Source organism: Onychomys torridus, chromosome 8 (assembly GCF_903995425.1).
Source record: "Onychomys torridus chromosome 8, mOncTor1.1, whole genome shotgun sequence".
In the NCBI taxonomy this organism is placed as follows: Eukaryota; Metazoa; Chordata; class Mammalia; order Rodentia; family Cricetidae; genus Onychomys; species Onychomys torridus.
The window spans coordinates 47,998,262-48,017,727 of NC_050450.1; the positions used below are offsets into that span (position 1 = coordinate 47,998,262).

A 19,466-nucleotide genomic window follows, 5' to 3' on the forward strand; every position below is an offset into this window, starting at 1 on the left:
GTGGGCCAATCAGGGAAGAGCTGACGAACCCAGTAGGACAGGGAAGAACTCCAGCCCTCTCCAAAGGTTGCCTGGAGTTCACAATCTGGTCCACAGATCACTGTCTCTACAGAGGTGAGAAAGCTCTTGAGGTTTGTCTGTTCCTGGTTGCTAAGGTCTTTGTGCAGTTGTTTATTGCGCTAACAGAGCTGTCCAGCGGCCTACTTTCTTCTGATCCTATGCCAGCTATCATCACTAACTGTTTAAACGCTCCCTATGGGGGGTGGGGGGACACCTACCCCTATTAATTGGACTCTGTAAACTTGGTTTAGAGGCTGTTACAAGGTAACTTCTGGGCAAATTCAAGGGACTTAGAATTCTAGTTTTACAGTTTTGTTTTAAAAAAAAATAGGGTCTCACTGTGTAGAGTTGGCTCATCTGGAGCTCACTCCCTACATAGACCAGGCTGGCTTCAAACCAGCAGAGATCCCCTTGCTTATGTCTCCTAGGTGCTGAGATTAGAGGCAAGAACCATCACACTCGGTCCTAGTTTTATTTACTTCTGACATCAATACAGCCAGGCATGTGGATGTGGAGGCAGGAGGAGCAGGGGCTGAAGTCTGAGGCTAGGCTGGGTAACATGAGACATTGTGGCCATACCACCTTGAACATACCCCATCTCATCTGATCTTGGAAGCTAAGCAGTCAGGCCTGGTTAGTACTTGGACGGGATACATTGTCTCACAAAGAACACAAAAACCAAAAATAACCAGGGGCTAGCCATGCCCTATAGCTTGGTAGTATTTATTTAGCATGCAGGAAGCCTTAGTTCCGATCCCCTGCACCACATAAATCCTGGAGTGGTGAAACACGCTGCAATCCCACACTGGGAAGCTGAGGAAGACTGAAGGATCAAGAGTTCAGGTAAGTTTGCAATACACAAGAAACCTAACCAAACGGCAGATAACTGGAATAACCTTGATGAAAGGCTAAAGTGTCTGCAGCCTCCTTGTTGCTAATGTTTCCCAAAGTCTAAAAGAAAACATCTTTCCAGGCAGACAGTGGTGGCTCACACCTTTAATCCCAGCACTCTGGAGGCAGAGGCAGGTGGATCTGTTTGTGGCCTGCCTGGTCTACAGAGTGAGTTCCAAGAAAAAAAAAAAAAAATTGGGGACTTTGTTGAAGAGAATTCATGAAGGAGCCAGCTGCCTCTGTGCTAATGAGTAGAGGACTTATAAAACTTTCTACAGCTGGGCGGTGGTGGTGTACACCTTTAATGGCAGCACTCGGGAGGCAGAGGCAGGTGTGAGTTCAAGGCCAGCCTGGTCTACAGAGCAAGATCCAGGAAAGGTGCAAAGCTACACAGAGAAACCCTGTCTCAAAAAACAAGAAAAAAACTTTTTACAAATTAAAATTAGTGACAATGGCTGGTTTTATTTTAAAATACTTAATTTGGTGATTTTGTTTTTCCCATTTTCCTCTTAGTAGCAGGTAGTCTTTGTGCTCTAGGAATAAATCTGCAGGAGCTGGGCAAGATCTCCATATAGCTCCATTCTCCAGCCCCAGGGCTGTTGATACTAATGCTTGTTTCTGGGGGGTTTAAGACCAATTTTTTGCTGTTTTTTTTTTTTTTTTTTTTTTTTTTTTCATCTCTGGGAATTGCTTTTCTGGATTTGTTTGGAAGGTACTGCCTCATTCACATTGTCCGTATCTTCCTGAGGATAAGGAGGGCTACTAGGCCACTGGCCATTTCAGTAAAGTCCACGGAGCACTCATTCCTGCTGGGCCTGACCTGTCACTGTCTTTCTCAGTCACCCATTCTTTGGAGGTGATTAAAGAAGTTACTTTTGTGTATAAGCGTATGCTCGCACATTTATATGTGTATGTATTACGTGCATGACTGAAGTCCACAGAGGCCAGCAGAGGATCTTGGATCCTTTGGAGTTTAGATGATGGTGAGCTACCACATCAGTACTGGGATTCAAACCCAGGTCTTCTGTAGGAGCAACCAGTTCTTCTACCCACTGAGCCACTGTTCCAGCTCCCCTACTCCAAACAATTGTGTGTGTGCGCGCCTGTGTAGCCCTGGCTGTCCTGAAACTGTGTAGACCAGGCTGTCCTCGAACTCACAGAGATCTGCCTCCTGATGCTGGGATTAGAGGTGTGCGCCACCACCGCCCAGCTCCATCTTTCCAAACTGATCCAAGCATATTCACTTAAGGGTCTTTAACACTTCTTTGGGGGCGGGGGCAGTGCTGAGGATGGAGCTCAGGTAGAATATGTGCTAGACAGATACTCGGCCAATGAATTATACTCCAACCCTTTTTACTTTTTGAGACAGGGTCACATGAAATTGCCCAAGCTGTCCTTGTACTTGTGACCCTTCTGCCTGACTCTGCTCAGCGGAGGTTACAGCCTGTATACCAAGTTCTGTAGTTCCTGTAACTTTTTTTTTTTTTTTCTTTCCCGAGACTGTATAGCCCTGGCTGTCCTGGAACTCACTATGTAGACCAGGCTGGCCTCAAACTCACAGAGATCCGCCTGACTCTGCCTCTCCAGTGCTGGGATTAAAGGAGTGCGCCATGACGCCCAGCATGACCCTGTAACTTTTAATCAAAGACTGGCTCTTTTATTGCTTCATTTGGCACAAATCCAAATAGAAAACACCAATGTAATGCAGATACTGGATTCTGGGAGCAATTAATGAGTGGTACTAATCTAGGCTATTCTCATTTGAGATTACCATGGAGAGACAAACTTGAAAAACTTCTTAGAGAACTGGTAGTTCCACCAAAGACGACATCTTGGATATTAGCAACACACCTAATTCCCTAAGTACAAACTTGCCAACCTCTGGCATCATACAAATGCTACAGGCATTCATGTGTCAGCATGTTCACAAAGGCATCTGCTGCAGAGAATTACCTTGAAGGACAGACAGCTAAGGCCATCTTAACTGCATGCATTTAAATGGGCCCGATAGTGCTCCACAGCCAAGACAGGCAGCCTCAGAAGCAACATGCTAATCAACAAGTGTGAAGTCCTGAATGCTCTCAGAAGTGAGCAAGGCATGAAACTTGTGGACCCAGTGAGTTGGCAAAAGGAGCCCGGTCAGGAGAGAAACAAAGGTTCTACAACCCACAACCAGGTATTGGTAAAGAAAATGGCACCAAGGGAAAGAGGAGCTGCTCCCTGAGTCCTGGGAAGCCCCAAAGGACCGCACTTCTGAGGGAGGGCCCTAGTGGGACAGGGTCCCTGCCTTCCGAGTGGGGATGGGGAGCTCGCTCCTGACTTGAGTCCATTAGGGCACTTTGAGGCTCCTTCTAGGAGCATGGCAGAATGTGACCTGAACCTGGGACCATCCAAACAACTGGTGGCTCTTCTCTCCCGCCTGGCTTACAGCCCTAGTTCCTGCTGCTTTGATGGTCTGGCCTCAGAGAAGTTATAAAACTACCTGAAAGTCACCTGCACTTCCCCCCAACACTGGTTCAGGGATGACAAGGGTCAGTGGGCCAGCAGGTAAGAAAATCTTAAATAAGAGGATGTCACAACCCTTTGAACTCAAAAAACTTTCAAGCAATGTGGAATTTTAATGAATCAATCTTGGGAAACAAATATAATAGTATTTACATCACTAGAAGTCCTTACCAGACATCTTTATTTAGTCACCACTTGAAGCTATTATAGGTGATTTTAATTTCAGATTCTGATAAATACTGCTCAAATTCAGCTTTAAAAAAAAAAAAAAAGTCCACAGTTCACTACACAAACAAAAGATAAATTCCCTTTAAATATGTCCTCTTTCCAAAACACAGGTATACACAAACCTAAGATGCCAGCTACAAGCAGTACTAGTAATGGAGGAGAATCTGAGTCTAAAGTTGTCAATATTGGCTTATCCAATCCAGAGGACCTAACAGGACAGGTCAACTACCAGTGTGGGTCTACTTTACAGGACTTGGAAGATTCAAGAATTTCATTCAATTTTTCTTTTTACATTTATGTGTGCGCATGTGCAAGAATGCCACTGTGCGAGTGTGGCAGTCAGTGAACACGTCCTCTCCTTCCACCATGTGGGTTCTGAGACTGAACTCAGGTTCTCAGGCTTGGTACCTTTACACACTGAGGCATCCCGCCAGTTCAAGGGTTTCCTTAAAAACAAAACAAAACAAAAACAAACCCACATTGTATGTACTTGTGTGCCACAGCATCACAGCATGCATGCTCAAGTCAAGACAACTTAGGGCATCAGCTCTCTCCTTCTTCCAATGTGGGGTGGAGGAACTTGAACTCAGGTAGTGAGGCTTGGTGGCAAATGCCTTTACCTGCTGAGCCTTTTCACTGGCCCTGAGTTTTGTAAATAAGTGAAAATGTAGACTGGGGTATAGCCCAGGGCTAGGGTGCCTGCCTAGCTTTCAGGGAGACCCTGGATTCCATCCCCAGGACTAAAAGTAAGTAAATGAATGAATAAATAACAAAGATGCCATTTGCCACTTAAAACATTTGGAGAAAATGCCAATGAGCCGGGCATGGTGGTGTATGCCTTTAATCCTTGAATGTAGGAGGCAGAGGCAAGCAGATGTCTATGTTCATGGCCAGCGTGGTATTTCCTGGCCATCCAGGGTGCATAGTGAGTCTCAAAAAATATGCTAGTGATAAAAATGATGACATCGGAGGGGGCACATGTGCATGGGGACAACAGGACAAGCTACAGAAGTTTGTTCTCTCCTTCCATGTTGTGATCCTGTCATTTGAACTCAATTCACTGGGCTTGTCCACAAGTACCTTGTGACTTACTGAGCCAGCTCACTGGCCTGATTGGTATTTTTAAAGAAAAAAAAAAAATGTGTGTGTTTATTTAGTGCTAGGGACGGAACCCAGGACTTTATGCATGCTAGGTTGATGTTCTACCATTTAGCCTCACCATAGCCTATAGAGAAATTACTGTACTTTTTCACTATTTAGAATACGCTTTTATAATGATATTTAATAGTATTACCCCTGTACAAATCCAAAGCACTAATATTTATAGACCAATATGGCATATATTTTAAAGAATGTATTATTGTATGGCACTGTAGGCATGTACCTACCACAGCACTCATGTGGAGGCTGACAACTCTCATCAGTTCTTCCCACTTTCATGTGGGGAGTAAAATGAAGGAACTAAACTCAAGGTGTCAGGCCAGTGCTGAGCCATCTCACCAGTCTGAGAAACTCTTTCTAAAATTTGTGTGTTGCACGTGTGTGCCCACATGCATGCATGCGGAGGCCAAAGGAAGACCTTGAGTATCTTCTCCACGGCTCTCTACCTCACTTTCTTGAGGCCTTTCGCTGAACCACATTCACCACTTTGGCCAGGCTGGAGGCCGGTGAGCTCCCGGGAACCAGCTGTCTTTGCTGCAGTTGAACAGTAACATCCAGCTTTCCACATGGATGCTCAGGTATGGCTGAGGCCCTTGTGCTTGCTCTTATCCACTACCCCAACCCCCTTTAAAGACCAAATTTATTGCGTTTTAATAGGACCACACTTCACCAGCACTCTCTACCACCAGAGGGACTCAGGGACTCCTGGCCAAGGTGTAATGAGGCTAGAACAAAATCCAAAAATCTCTGCAGAATACCCAAAGGTGTTTCGAGAAGAAAAGGGCTGTTTAAATGGTTCCGTGGGTAAAGGCCAAGCCTGGCAATCTGAGTTCATTCTCCAGGACCCACAAGGTAGGAGGAGAATAAATACCTCAATGCATACACACACAAAATAAAATATAGTTAAAAAGAAAATTAGAGACAGGAGAAGGCCTCAGGATGGCAAGAACACTGCACACATGGGTAGGAAGTGCTGAGAGCCAACAGCATCTCACAGTCCCACCCACTGCTGCCCACAGGAACTCTAATGCTGTAATGTAGATCCCACTTACTCTCGACCAACCACCTCCATTCACAATGGATTATCATTAAAAACTTTGCAGGAGCTGGGCGGTGGTGATGCACTCCTGTAATCCCAATACTCAGGAGGCAGATGCAGGTGGATCTCTGAGTTTGAGGCCAGCCTGGTCTACAGAGCGAGTTCTAGGACAGCCAGAACTATAGAGATACCCTGTCTCGAAAAAAACCAAACCCAAAAAACAAAAACAAAAACAAAAACAACAACAACAACAAAAAAACCCAAACCCTTTGCAGAGGGGGAAATTGGTAGAGCGCACACATTAACATTCAAGGGATTAAAACAAAAAAGGTAACTTTAATGCAATAATAACAATAATCTGAGGATAAATAAATCCACAACAGACTCTAAAGTTTGATTTTTGTTTTCTTTCTTTTGCAGAGACTGGTTTTCTGAAAGCAATAGGACTGAAGATGTTAACACTGAATTTCTCAATGTCCAGGTGGAACCGGCGTGGGCCTGGCATGGTACTTCCTGCTGCCCTCTTCACAGGCCAAGGTGACAATTCTGTTAGCTCAGGATGGCGTTAGTTTCAAGAGAAACTGGAGGGCTTGTTTCCTGAATCATCTTCTTGTGAGCCCATACTCTGCGAAGGGGAAGGCAATTGGTGTGCTGTGACCGACTCTATCAGGACTCTTGGGAAAGCAGGCATGCCAGCTACTCAGCCTGTCTCTCCTGCAGGAAAGCCACCTGGGCCTTCCCTGCCACACTCACAGGCAGTTCCTGACAAGCACCTCTGTGAATTTATGGGTACTGGTTTTTTTAACAACAATGAACTTCTGTTTAATAGATGAAACCATGTTTTTGTGCTTAATGTGGTAATATCCCTCTGTGTCCACCCGTTTCAAATGAGAAGACCCGTTTACCTTTTGAACAAACTGGGGATTCACCGTGATTTCCTGGTCCATGGCCTTCAGCCGTTCATCCAGCTCTATGCACTTCAGCATCTGTGCAAGAGCCATAGAACCATGGTCAGCAAGGGGCTTTGGTTAGTCACATACTTTGTAACCGACTTTAGTGGGGGACCAGGGACTCACAGTCACTGATCTGAAACCTGCAGCTAAGGGCTTTTGAAGTCAAAACATTTGGATTCAAAAAGTAAATAGATGTACTACTATATACTACCCAATATCCCAGAGTTGAAACAATACCTGCAGTCAAACCCATCAGCATCTTCCTCACTGAAACCAATTTTTGCACACACACACACACACACACACACACACTCACACACACACACTTTAGTGTGTATATGTGCACACATGTAAGGACAAGCACATGTGCCATGGTGTATCTGTGGAGTCAGAGGAAATCCCGCAGATGTCAGGTCCTTTCCTCCCACCATGTAGGTCCCAGGAACTGAACTCAGATGGTCAGGCTTGGTGGCACATGCCTTTATCCCACTGAGCAATCTTGCCAGTTCCAAATGAAGGTAACATTTTAGATGACATTTTGATATCCACAAATTATTAAAAAAAAAAAAAAAGAGTAATAAAGTTCCACTTTTTACTGTGTTATTTTTCATTCATTTCCTTCCTCCAATATCCAGATGAACCAACTTCTTCCCAGACCCCAAAGCAGCCCTTAATAGCAGTAGGCCCTCACACACAAGGCAGCCCACGGCTGTGGACCATGCTGCTGACACAGCATCCCTCCTCTAGATGCCCAGGATGTTGCTGCTGCTGACACAGGAGATGCCTTCTGGTCTCCCACTCAATGTCCACAGAGACAAGTCCACACACTGGCAGTCAGGCACAAGTTAAACCGAGATCCCTTCAATGTTTTTGGAATTAAAATAGGTTTTGGTAATCTACTTGGAAAATCTATCCTACCATTTAGTATAATCATCAAATCAATCAAAAAGAGTTTCCAGCAGTCACTTTGAAATTAACATTGCAGGAACTGTGTCCACTGGCTGGGAACTGCCTATAAAACACTACTTTGGAGCACAGGAGCATTCCAATACAGCAGCTCAATCACCCATCGAAAATGCCCAAACACAGGGCGGTGGTGGCACATGCCTTTAATCCCAGCACTCAGGAGGCAGAGGCAGGCAGATCTCTGTGAGTTCGAGGCCAGTCTGGTTTACAGAGCGAGTTCCAGGACAGGCACAAAAACTACACAGAGAAACCCAGTCTCAGGGGGGTGAGGGGGTGAGGGGGTGGGAGGGATGCCCAGGCAAATCGCTTACCTCTTGATCAATGTTATGAAGCATGGCTGGGTTATTATATTTTTCAGGATTATCATGGAAACTGACCATACCGTCCTTCTGATTAATACTTGCAAAAATTTCTCCATCTTCTATCTAAAAAAAGAAAGAAAAAGGAGACCATCAAAGTTTAGACCTGACTGGGAATATATAGTCAGTGATATAACCACCAAAGGTCAAAAGCAACGCAAAAGTCTTGCTGTGTCACCCAGACACACCTCAGATTCACGACCCTTCTGTCTCAGACACTGGGATCTAGGTCACAGACTGGCTACTTAAAAAAAATTACGTATGGATGTTTTGCCTGTAGAGTAACCCTTGCAACTAGTTAGAGATGGCTGTGAGCCACTCTGTGGGTGGTAGGACTCAAACACACATCCTTTTGAAGAGCAAGTTCTCGTTCTCTCTCTCTCTCTCTCTCTCTCTCTCTCTCTCTCTGAGACAGGTTTCTCTGTAGCTTTTTGGAGCCTGTCCTGGACTAGTTCTGTAGCCCAGGCTGGCCTCAAACTCACAGATCCACCTGCCTCTGCCTCCCGAGTGCTGGGATTACAGGCGTGCGCCACCCCCGCCCAGCTGCAAGTTCTCTTAACCTCTGAGTCATCCCTCCAGCTCGACTATCTATTTATTCAGTGTTTACTAAGTGCTATATGCTAGGCATCATTACAGACAGATGCCAAGTAGATCAGAGCTGACACTCGCATACACAATCTCCCCATGGCTGTTTTACCTACCTCTATACCTGTCTCGCCCTTCTCTCTCTCTCTCCCTCATTTACTGACATAGGGTCTCACTATGTAGCTCTGGCTGGCTTGGACGTCATTATGTAGACCTGGACAACCTCAAACACAGTGATCTGCCTATATCTGGGATTAAAGGTAGGCTTAACACTCTCATGTTTATTTATTTATTTATTTGTTTTTCTTTGAGATAGAGTTTTACTTTATAGTCCAGGCTTGCTTTAGCTTGAGATCTTTCTGCCTCCACCTCTCAAGTGTTGGAATTATAGGCACATGCCACCACCATGCTGGCTTAATTAACTATTATATCATTGTGTTTTAAACATTTTTATTATTTATGTGTAGTAAATATTTTATCGTTTATGGCACTGCAGGTGCCAGCAGAGGCCAGGAGAGTACCTCTAATTCCTGAGAACTGGAGTTACAGATAGTTATTAGCCGCCACTTAGGGTCCTTTGGAACAGCAGCATCCACTCTTACCAGCCCCTTTATTAATCATGTTCAAGTCAACAATTCAGTGGAATTTAACTGTTTTCAGTCATCACTTCATTCCTAAACATCTGCAACTGTCTCAAGACTTTCACCCACCGGAAGCCATTCTCTAGTTTCCATCTTCCCAGCCTGGCAATCACTAACCTGCTTTTTCTCTATAAATGTGCCTGTACCGGATCTTTTTTCTTTTGAGACAGGATCTCATGTAGCCCAAGATGGCCTCACATTCTATGTAGCCAAAGGATGAGTTTGAACTTCTGATTCTCCTATCTCTATCTTCCATGTACTGGGGATTACACATGTGCAATCCTATGTACAGCTTGAATTAGACATTTTCTATAATGGCAATGTATTTTTTGGTTGTTTTTTTTTTTTTGAGACAGGGTTTCTCTCTGTGTAGTTTTGGTTCCTGTCCTGGATCTGCTCTGTAGACCTGGCCTCAAACTCATAGAGATCTGCCTGGCTCTGCCTCCCGAGTGCTGAGATTAAAGGTGTGCTCCACCACCGCCCAGCACAGCAATGTATCTTATAGTTTCTTTTTTTTGTCTCAGTTTATTTAATGTTAAGGCTCCATCTTTCTTTTTCCATCTGCAGAGCTGAAGATTAAAGCCCAGGCTTCACACATGGCAGATGGTTACTATAGCACTGAGCTCCAGTTTCGGCTTGCTTTGTTTTCTTTTTTGTGGTTGATTTGTGTTCTTGAGACTGAATCATATATACAGCCCAGGCTGGCATAGAACTAGAGACCCTCCTGCCTCGGCCACGCTCTGCTAGTGCTGAGATGACAAGTGTGTGCCACTGTGCCCAGCACTGCCCTTGCATTTTTAAACAGTGTTTCATGGTCACATAATTTATTTTTCTTATTTTTACTGTTGCTACTGTCTGAGACAGCGCCTCACTCTACAGCCTTGGCTGGCCTGAACTCACTATGTAGACAAGGTTGGTCTTGGACTCACAGGACCAACCTGACCCTGCCTCCCAAGTGCTGAGTCATGATTTCTATTACTTCTGCATTTTAAAACATGAGGCTACAACATGCTTTTGGTTAATCAGTGGAAATTATGCTCTGCTTTTTCTGCAATCTCTTCTACTACTGCTAATTTCAAAGTCATTTCGAGGTCTGTCACTGTTTTAGTTACATCAGTGACTGGGGACTTATCTCAATGACACAACCACATCCTGACCACAAAGTTACTAAAGCAGTAGCAAACAGAAATCCTGGTAGCTATTTTGATCCCTAAAAATACTCCATGGTCTTTGTTCTGTTTTGAAACAAGGTATCACTCAATAGGCAAGGCTGACCTATAACCCACTCACCACCCATTAGGAAACCCAACATAGCCAGATGCCATAACAATCCTCCTGCTTTAAGCTCCTGACTGCTATAATTACAGAATAAGCCACTGTGCCCAGCTTTCCAGTGTGACTACTGTTTGGCCCCTTGTGAGCAATGGAACCAAGCTGCCTAAAATGGTCATTCTTTGCCTTGGAAGGGACAGTAGATGAGGTTAACGAGATAGCAGCTCCAGCCCAAAGAATATTAATGAATTCAGAGTTCTCTAATAATAGATGTAAGTTACTGCAGACTCAAATTCTCTCTGGACTATGGTTCACCATAACAGCACTTTTTGTAACCCAGAATAGAAAATGAGCTCGATGGCCACATAGTTAGACTGGAAGGGCAGTGTGACACTACAGCCTGAAAGGTTAGAACTACAAATACATCGACAGTCACGGCTCTTAGGAAGCACGCATCATCCACCTTTGGTGTAAAGCTTGAAATAACCAAGCAAGCTGTCAGAAGTCAGAACATCACCAAACTTTCTAGCTAGGGCCAGGGCTGGAAGCTGGTTATATTTTGTCCCTTCATGGATATCTTCATCTTTTGAAAATGTGTTTAGTGGGGGTTGGAGCAATGGATCAGTGGTTAAGAGCACCAGCTGTTCTTCCAGAAAACCCAAGTTCAATACCCAGCACCCACATGATGTCTCACAACAGTCTAGAATTCCAGTCTGAGGGGATCCAAAGTCCTCTTCTGGGGGTATTGCATGCATGTGGTGCAGACAAAACACCCACACACAAAATAATAACATAAATTTAAAAGAGAGAAAATGTGTGCAGTGGAATACCCATTTAAGTGTACCTTTATGCAGCACATTACCTAGTAAAATGGTAGCTTAAGAACCCTGTCTCACCAGCCTGTCGTCCAGGGCCGCCAAGTCTTTTCAAGGTTTGTTTTATGTGTATATGTCTGTGTGAGTGTGTGCCACATGTCAGGTGCCTTCAGAGGCCAGCCAGAGTTACAGTCAGTTTTGAGGTGCTAGACATGGGTGCTGAGAACTGAACTCAGGTCTTCTAGAAGAGCAACAAGCCCTCTAAATCACTAGCCCTAAACGTTTATGATGTAAGCTGGTTGCCGTGTGTGTGAGTCTGTCCTAGCAGTCTGTCAGTTCTACCGCACATGAAACCGGCCAGACTGACACGCCCACAAGAAGGGGTGGGACTTGACTGAGAATATGCGTCAACGCGGCACAGCGCGCGGCTTCAGCTACTGTCTTTTACTCATTTTTCCTTTTTTGGCAAGACTTTCTTGATGTTGAGGGTGTTTTAGCACACATGCTTGTAATCAAATGATCCTATCACAGACCAGCATATAGCACTACTTTATGTTTTCTGTATCTGAAATATTTCAGGGAAATTTCAATGGACTTAAATACAATAAATAAGGAACTTAAACTGGATACAACCATGGTGTATATCGTACAAGCACACTTAACTGAGTGTCCTCAAGGAGTCACCGTGACTGAAACTTTGTCTACAGGGTGGTGGGTACTATTTGGAGAGCAGAACCTTTAGGAGGTAAGGCCTAGTGGGAGGGCCCTAGGGGTGTATCTTTGCAAGGAATTGTGGAACCCCACCCAGTCTTTCTCTTCTGGTTTGCTCCTTACATATGTTCCTATCATCATGTGCCACCCTCACCAAAGGCCTGACCAATGAGACCACCTCATATTGGACCCAAAATGTGAGCTACATCATCCTTTTCTCTTTATAAACTTACTTGTCTCATCCACTTCTCTGCAGTAATGCAGCCATGACTAGGAAATCTGACTTAAGGAAATAGGCCAAAATGTCAACAGTGGTTGATTTTGAATATCCACTTTTTAAAAACCTCTTATTTTTCCATAATGAACACCCACTGCTTTTCATAAAATCCACTAGTTAGGGGGCTGGAGAGATGGCTCAGAGGTTAAGAGCACTAGCTGTTCTTCCAGAAGTCCTGAGTTCAATTCCCAGCAACCACATGGTGGCTCACAGCCATCTACAATGAGAGATCCGGTGCCCTCTTCTGGTCTTCAGGCAGAACACTCACTGTATACATAATAAATAAATAAATCTTAAAAAAAAAATCCACTAGTTAAAACTTTTAAAACATACTTACCATGTGTAGAACATATTTCTCTGCCTCCTGAGGTCCAGATAACTGCACACGACTTGCCATATCTTGTAACGATAGTGTTAAAAAGGTCTGCAAGTTAGAAGTCAATTAATCACACATAGAAATGGGAAAACAAAACAAAACAAAACTATGTACTGAATGTGTTCTGCATTATTTCCATTGCTATATAAGATAATTTTTTCTTTGTAAAAATGACTTGTGGGCTGACAAGATGGCTCACTGAGTAACGGTGCCTGTCGCCAAGTCTGACAACCTGAGTTCAGTCCCAACACCCAAATGGTGGAAGGAAATAACTTCTTTCCATTCATGTGTACAAGTACACAATACAAAACCAGTAAATGTTTAAAAACCACTTGAAATGAAGGAAGCCAGTGGTCTCAGCAGTCACTCTCCAGAGTAGTAACCAGAAACAGTTAATTACCTATACATGAATGGCCACTTTTATAAATAAGAAAAAGTCAAGTATTAAGGACTATGCAAATGTGGAAAAGGAAATCAAAGGGCCATTCTCACAGAGAAATGCTCATTCTCCCATCATTAGGAAAACCATACTAGGCTGCATTTTCCACTGGTCATAGCTAGTGGGAGAGTTCCTGCAGTCTCTGTGATGTAGGCTTAGGTTGCTATGTAAAGAGGCTCAGGACATACTGAGGAAAAGGAGGGGGCTGGCATGCTCCTTATAGACGATCGTCTTCACAAAACACAGACAAGAGACATGAGAGGGGAATCCAAAACCTAGTGCCAGGCGTGTTTAAACACACTCAGGAGGGTGAGACAGGTGGACCTCTGTGAGTTCAAGGCTAGCCTGGTCTCCAAATCGAGTTCTAGGCCAGAGAGGGCTACACAGTGACATCTTGTCTCAAAAACAAAAACAACCAACTAATGTCCAGACACAGTGACAGAAAAGTAACCCCTCTACAATGGATGTGGCAGGTAAAACCACCATTCAACAATTCCTATGCCTGGCCACCTTGGGACAGGGCTTCCATCGCTAACATTAATGCATGCATGGTCTATCTGCTGAGGCTTCTATGAACAGCTTCCTTCTGATTTTCTAGTAAGAAAGAGGCTTCATCTAACCAGAAACTCCTTTCTCTTGTCTGCTGCCATTACTCTGGTATTAGGACCTCATGCCAAGTGTAACTACCATCATCAGAGATCTGCCCTTTGGGTGGACACTGTCCTGCCTGCCTCACTTTATAGTGGTCCTCCTCTAGATGTTCTGCAGAGTGCTCACGAACTCAGTATTTTATGACCCACCATTTGCTGGCACACGAAGGACCCAGGACACAATGACTTAGGAGCCACTTGTCTCAGCTTGGCCTCACCACTTTAAGAGCCTCCTTATTTGATCCAATTCTTTTTTTTTTTAATTTTTCTTTGGTGTGCTTATTTTGCTCCAGATTATCCTATCTAGAAAACATTTGACTATACTGCTACCTCAAAAGTACAAGCTGGTAACTGGATCACAGCGTCAACTGTAACCGATGATTTTCATAGCAATGCTTGCACACATTTCAAGACAGGATCTCACTATGTAGTCCCAGCTAGCCTTGAACTTAAGAGATCTGCTTACCTCTGCCTTCCAAGTGCTGGGGTCCCAGGCATGTGCCACCATACCCAAGCATATTAGATTTAAGTTGGTTTGTCTAGCTGACAGGTTACACTTGTTTCTCAACTTTTCTGAGAGGCTTTCCTTTGTCACAGTCTTCATTTGCCTCTCACAAATCAACCTCTCACCAATTCTGAGTCAGGAAGCTATCACTATTCTTTGTAGAGTCTAGACTATTGGGAGGAATTCCTCCTGCTAATCAGTGACAGCTCCTTACTCCCTCTTCTCCTCCACACCTTGTGGTCCCCAATGGCCTGTCCACCTCCACCTGCCCAATTCCCTACTCTGCTTCTTTAGCTTCTCATCCAAAAGCACTCACCCTCACTTTCTGCTGCCAGGCAGCTGTCATTGCCAGGTTATGAGCATACTCTTTACCCAAGAGCCAAGTGCTATTTAAGCTTCTCTTAGTAAAATTCCTATTACTTGCAGCATACACTTTAAAAAAAATTGATTTTTATTTTATCTGCACTTGTTTTGCCTGCATGTATGTCTGTGTGAAGGTGCCCAGTCCCCTGAAACTGGAGTTACAGACAGTTGTGAGCTGCAATGTGGATACTGGGAATTGAACCCAGGTCCTCTGGAAGAGCAGTCAATGTTCTTAATTGCTGAGCCACCTCTCCAGCCCCAGCATCCACTTTTTAAACAGGGGATTTAAATTTATATGCCTCTCTTCACAGTACAAACACTTAATAAAGAGCATATTTCTTTCTTCTTTTTTCCCCTCTTGAGTCAGAGTCTTGCTATGCTGCTCAGGCTAGCTTCAAGAATCCTCCCTCATCAGCCTTCCAAGTAGCTAGGACTACATGCACATGCCATTAGGCCCAGCAGGCATTTCTTGTCATCAGAACCCTTCAACATAAAAATGAACCTGTAACTCCAGCACTCTGGAGACTAAGGCGGAGGATCATGAGTTTAAGGCCAACCTGGGCAACATAGCAAAAATCCCGTCTAAATAAATAAATAATTCCTTATATCCTACGACTTCACCGCATGTGGCTCGTCTAACTCTGGCTTAGATGGTAATGTCAGTGTTCTCAAGTCTAAGTAGAGATCAGCACAGCCTGAGAAGTTCAAGGCCAGTGATCGCTAGCCACCCACCATTCCCCACTTAGAACTGATGACCCCTTCAGGGCTACTTCTCTGCCTCCCAGTGTAGCCGTATCGCCTACCTTTCTTCCTCTTCACCTGCTCCTCTTCTCAAATACCCTGCTCTACCCTGAAAAGACCAAAAGGTATCAATCAAACTCTTTCTAAGAACCCAGCTGCAACAGATTCTCTCTTAGTGTAGAAATCCTGCCAAACTTTATCCTGTACCTGCTTCCTCTGTGCTGAAGAGGAAAAGAAAGGAAACCAGGTCCAAGGACAGCCAGAGCCACCTCTAGGGGGCAGCACCTGCCTCACCTTTGTTAGCCTCTGAATGTTCTTCTTATAGAGAGATGATAGGCACTGCTTCACCAGGCCCATGTTGTTATCTCGAGTGAAAGTTTCACTGTGCTTGTTCACCAGGTTCCGAAGCTCCGACGGGTTATTTGTTGAATAAACTTGTGCTAACTCATGGTAAGCGTTGCTGAGAGGCTAAAGGTTTAAAGTAAGAAAAAAATTATAGCAGTATGTTTTGAGACCATACAATGCATATTATCATAAAGTTCCATTTTGTCTAAAACAAATGGCTCTCTTTAAGACCAAGGACAGAAATCCACTAAGAAATAATTTATTTTTGATAACTTATGAAGACACACATCTTGTCTCTATCAGTGGTTCTGGTAAGTTAAACAAGAAAAATGAGGGCAAAATCCTTATTCCCAACTGCCTGTCACTCCACATTCCGTACCAAGTGCAACGGGACAATTTGCTATTTCCATGCAGTAACTGGGCAGAGCAGAAAGAATGTAGAAGGGCCCAAGCACCACCATCAGACTGAAACTGATTCAAATGCACCTCTGACTGGTCTTGTCTTACATCCACATTACAGTAAGTTAACTAATCCTTAGGAGTGGTACCCTCCAGCTTTGAAGACAATCAATCACTTTACAAAAGGCATTTCTCCTACAGCAGGTCTACTGTCTGCTCAGGGGCCACTAGAGAGCCCAGTAGCTCTCAATGGGGCTCTGAGTATGTCTCCCCTAAAAGGATCCCACTCATCACTTTCCCACGGAGCCCTTTTGGCTACCTTCCCCTTTTGTGGGGGACAAGGCAGTCAAGAGTCTTGAAAGCCATGAGAAGCTCTCAGGCAAAGTTCAGTATTTATTTTGTCATGTACACACACATGCATGTGTCCAAATGAAGGCCAGAGGTCCATCTTAAGTGTAATTTCTCAGGAGCCATCCACTCATTTGATGACACAAAATGTCTCAGTAGGACCCGAGACTCATCTAAGGTTAGTGAGCCCTAGACCTTGGTCAACTTTTCACAGGGGTTCTAGGAATCGCACTCACGCAAAGTACTTTACCAGCTAAGCTATCTCCCAACCCTCTTTCTATATGCACTTTAAAACAAACAAACAAACAAAACACCAACTCATTATTTTTAAACCTTCTCCCAAAGTTTGGCTGTCAGGGAGACCTGGAACAAGACAGTCGTTAAGCAGAGCTTCCATAAGACATCCCAACATTTGAATAAATTAAAGTTCAGTCAAATCAGAACTATATTTGCAATATTTTGACTAAAATGTAATAAAGAAATATAACATATAAATCTCCTCAACACAAGAGCTTAAACACCTACAGTCTAAGTCCACAGCAGGGCCTGGAAACAGACTTTACAAGATTACATTGTTATGCTGGGTGGTGGTGGCACGCAGAGGCAGGTAGATCTCTGTGAGTTCGAGGCCAGCCTGGTCTACAGAGCTAGTCCAGGACAGACTCCAAAGCTACAGAGAAACCCTGTCTCGAAAACCCCCACCCTCCCCCCCAAAAAAGAAAAAAGATTACATTGTTACAATGTCTTCACATACAAACTCACACAGAATGTAAGAAAATCAGTTTTATTTTTAAACTTACCTTAATAAATCTACCCACAATCTGAGATGTGTATTTAGGCAGCTGTTGTACTTTGCCAAGTAATATCAAAGACACTAAAATATACTTTTTGTATGATTCCAACATGATATGGCTGACGGCCATGGCCGGAGTAGTAATAGCCTGAGCAAAAGAAGAACGGTAGTGTGAGAGATGGCATAGCGCAGCAGGAAACGTCAACTGAGCACATGTACACTTACTAGAAAACGACAAGACTTAAATGTCCATTATTAGTAGGATTTTTTACTACTTCTATTTATTCACTGTGTGTTCACATGTGCATACACTAGTGAATATTTAGGGTCAAAGGACACATCCGTGGGAGTGACTCTCTTCCCACCATGTGGCCCTTAGGACCAAACCCCAGTCAGGAGGCTGGGCAAGTACCTTTACCTGCTGAGCCATTATTTTAAGACGAGGAGGTATGAACAGTCCCCAACTACCTTAAAGTCTGCTCTGAGTTTTCTGCAGTTGGGGAAATGGAGTAGGTCAGCTCATCCCCAGAGCAATGCAGAAGCCTCACTCTGGGAAAACAATCTTGATCAAGTTGTCTCCGCTGCCAGGTTCCGTATATAACACTTCTGTTTGTTTTTGAGATAGACACTTGCTATGGTCCATGGCTGCCCTGGAAATCAAGAAGTGCCTACCGAGCTCCTGTGCATATGCCAGCATTTGTGGCTTGTGGCAGCTTTATTGATATATAACTCAGAGTACAAAATTTACATCTTTTTTTTCCCCTGAGACAGGCTGGCCTGGAACTCACAGAGATCTGCCTGGCTCTGCCTTCCGAGTGCTGGGATTAAAGGCGTGCGCCACTGCCCAACACAAAATTTACACCTTTGAAGTATATTGATTCAGTGGTTTCCACTACCTTTACTAGGTTGCAATACTATTCTCATTACCTAATTCCTGAGCCCCCAATCCCTCATAAAGAAACCCCTATTCATCTTTCCCCTTACCCACAACCTCAGGCATCCATACTCTACTTTCTGTCTCTGGACACTTGAACAAAAGGCTTCATAATAGGTGATCTTTTGTGACTGACTTCTTTACCTAACAAATGTTCAATCCTGAGGCCAGCACCTCCCTTCTTTACGTGGTTAAATGATTCTGTGGATGGATGTTCTTCAGCTGATGAGTATGCTGGGCTGTTCCTACCTTTTTGTTTACATCTTTTTATGTGCACAGTGTTTTTTTATTTCTCTTGAATATATTCTTAGGAGTGAAACTGCTTGGTCACATGCTTAATATTATAATTATTTTTGTTTGTCTTTTGATGTTAGAATTCAAGCCAAACCTTGAATTTATGAGCAAGGCAGACACTCCTCCATTAAGCTGAGCCTTCAGATCCTGAGCTTTATCTTAACTGCCAAACTCTTTCCTGAAGTGCCTGTCACTCTGCAATCCTGTCCACAATTATGAGAGTCCTAAATTCCCCAAATCCTTGCTAACACTGTTACTGCCTATCTTTTTAAACCTTAGCTCTCCTAGTATGTATGAACCAGTAACACTCTGAGATTGTTCTGATCACACAAGTTCAGAACCACATTACAGGCTTTAGAGAACTGATTACCTGCTCATAAAAGTAGAGTGCTCTTTCAAAGTTCTTCAGTCCCGTATAGATCATCCCTCCATAATAGTAGTAGCACAGAAAGTGTTTTGCATCATAGGCTCCATTCTCTTTACAAATATCCATCATATCCACATCAAGATATGGAAGGGCAGGTTTAAAGCACTTTGCTAATAAACAAAGCTATAAAGAAATTTGTATTAAATCATTTTAAATTTCACCATGGCAGATTTAAAAGAAAATTCAGAGTCCAAAATTTTAGGATAATATTATTTTGCTTTACAGTTGGTTAATGACATAAAATTAACACATATTTCATTTTTCTTAATCCTCTAGAATAAGAAAGGATTTCCTGATGGGTGTGGTCATTCACACCTGTAACCCTCAGGAGGCTGAAGCAGAATTGCTGCAAATTCAAGGCCAACCTGGCCTAAAGAGTAAGATTCTAT

At 43.7% G+C, this 19,466-nt stretch overlaps 1 protein-coding gene across 2 annotated transcripts in view; it reads right to left on the bottom strand.

Annotated features, from left to right (window-relative positions):
- Positions 1-3,543: 3,543 nt before the first annotated feature.
- The window catches only part of Cops3 (COP9 signalosome subunit 3), a 29,599-nt gene continuing 13,676 nt past the window's right edge, over positions 3,544-19,466 (bottom strand). Inside the window, exons 6-12 of one of the 2 annotated variants that reach the window (XM_036196321.1) lie at positions 19,021-19,200; positions 17,430-17,570; positions 15,832-16,005; positions 12,801-12,887; positions 8,115-8,228; positions 6,790-6,870; positions 3,544-4,130 (exon numbers count right to left, since the gene is read on the bottom strand). In XM_036196321.1, the coding sequence (XP_036052214.1) occupies positions 4,095-4,130; positions 6,790-6,870; positions 8,115-8,228; positions 12,801-12,887; positions 15,832-16,005; positions 17,430-17,570; positions 19,021-19,200 (813 nt within the window). In that variant the 3' untranslated portion in view covers positions 3,544-4,094. Of the gene's footprint in view, positions 4,131-6,200; positions 6,510-6,789; positions 6,871-8,114; positions 8,229-12,800; positions 12,888-15,831; positions 16,006-17,429; positions 17,571-19,020; positions 19,201-19,466 lie in introns of those variants that run through there. The other variant, XM_036196320.1, reaches the window with a different exon arrangement.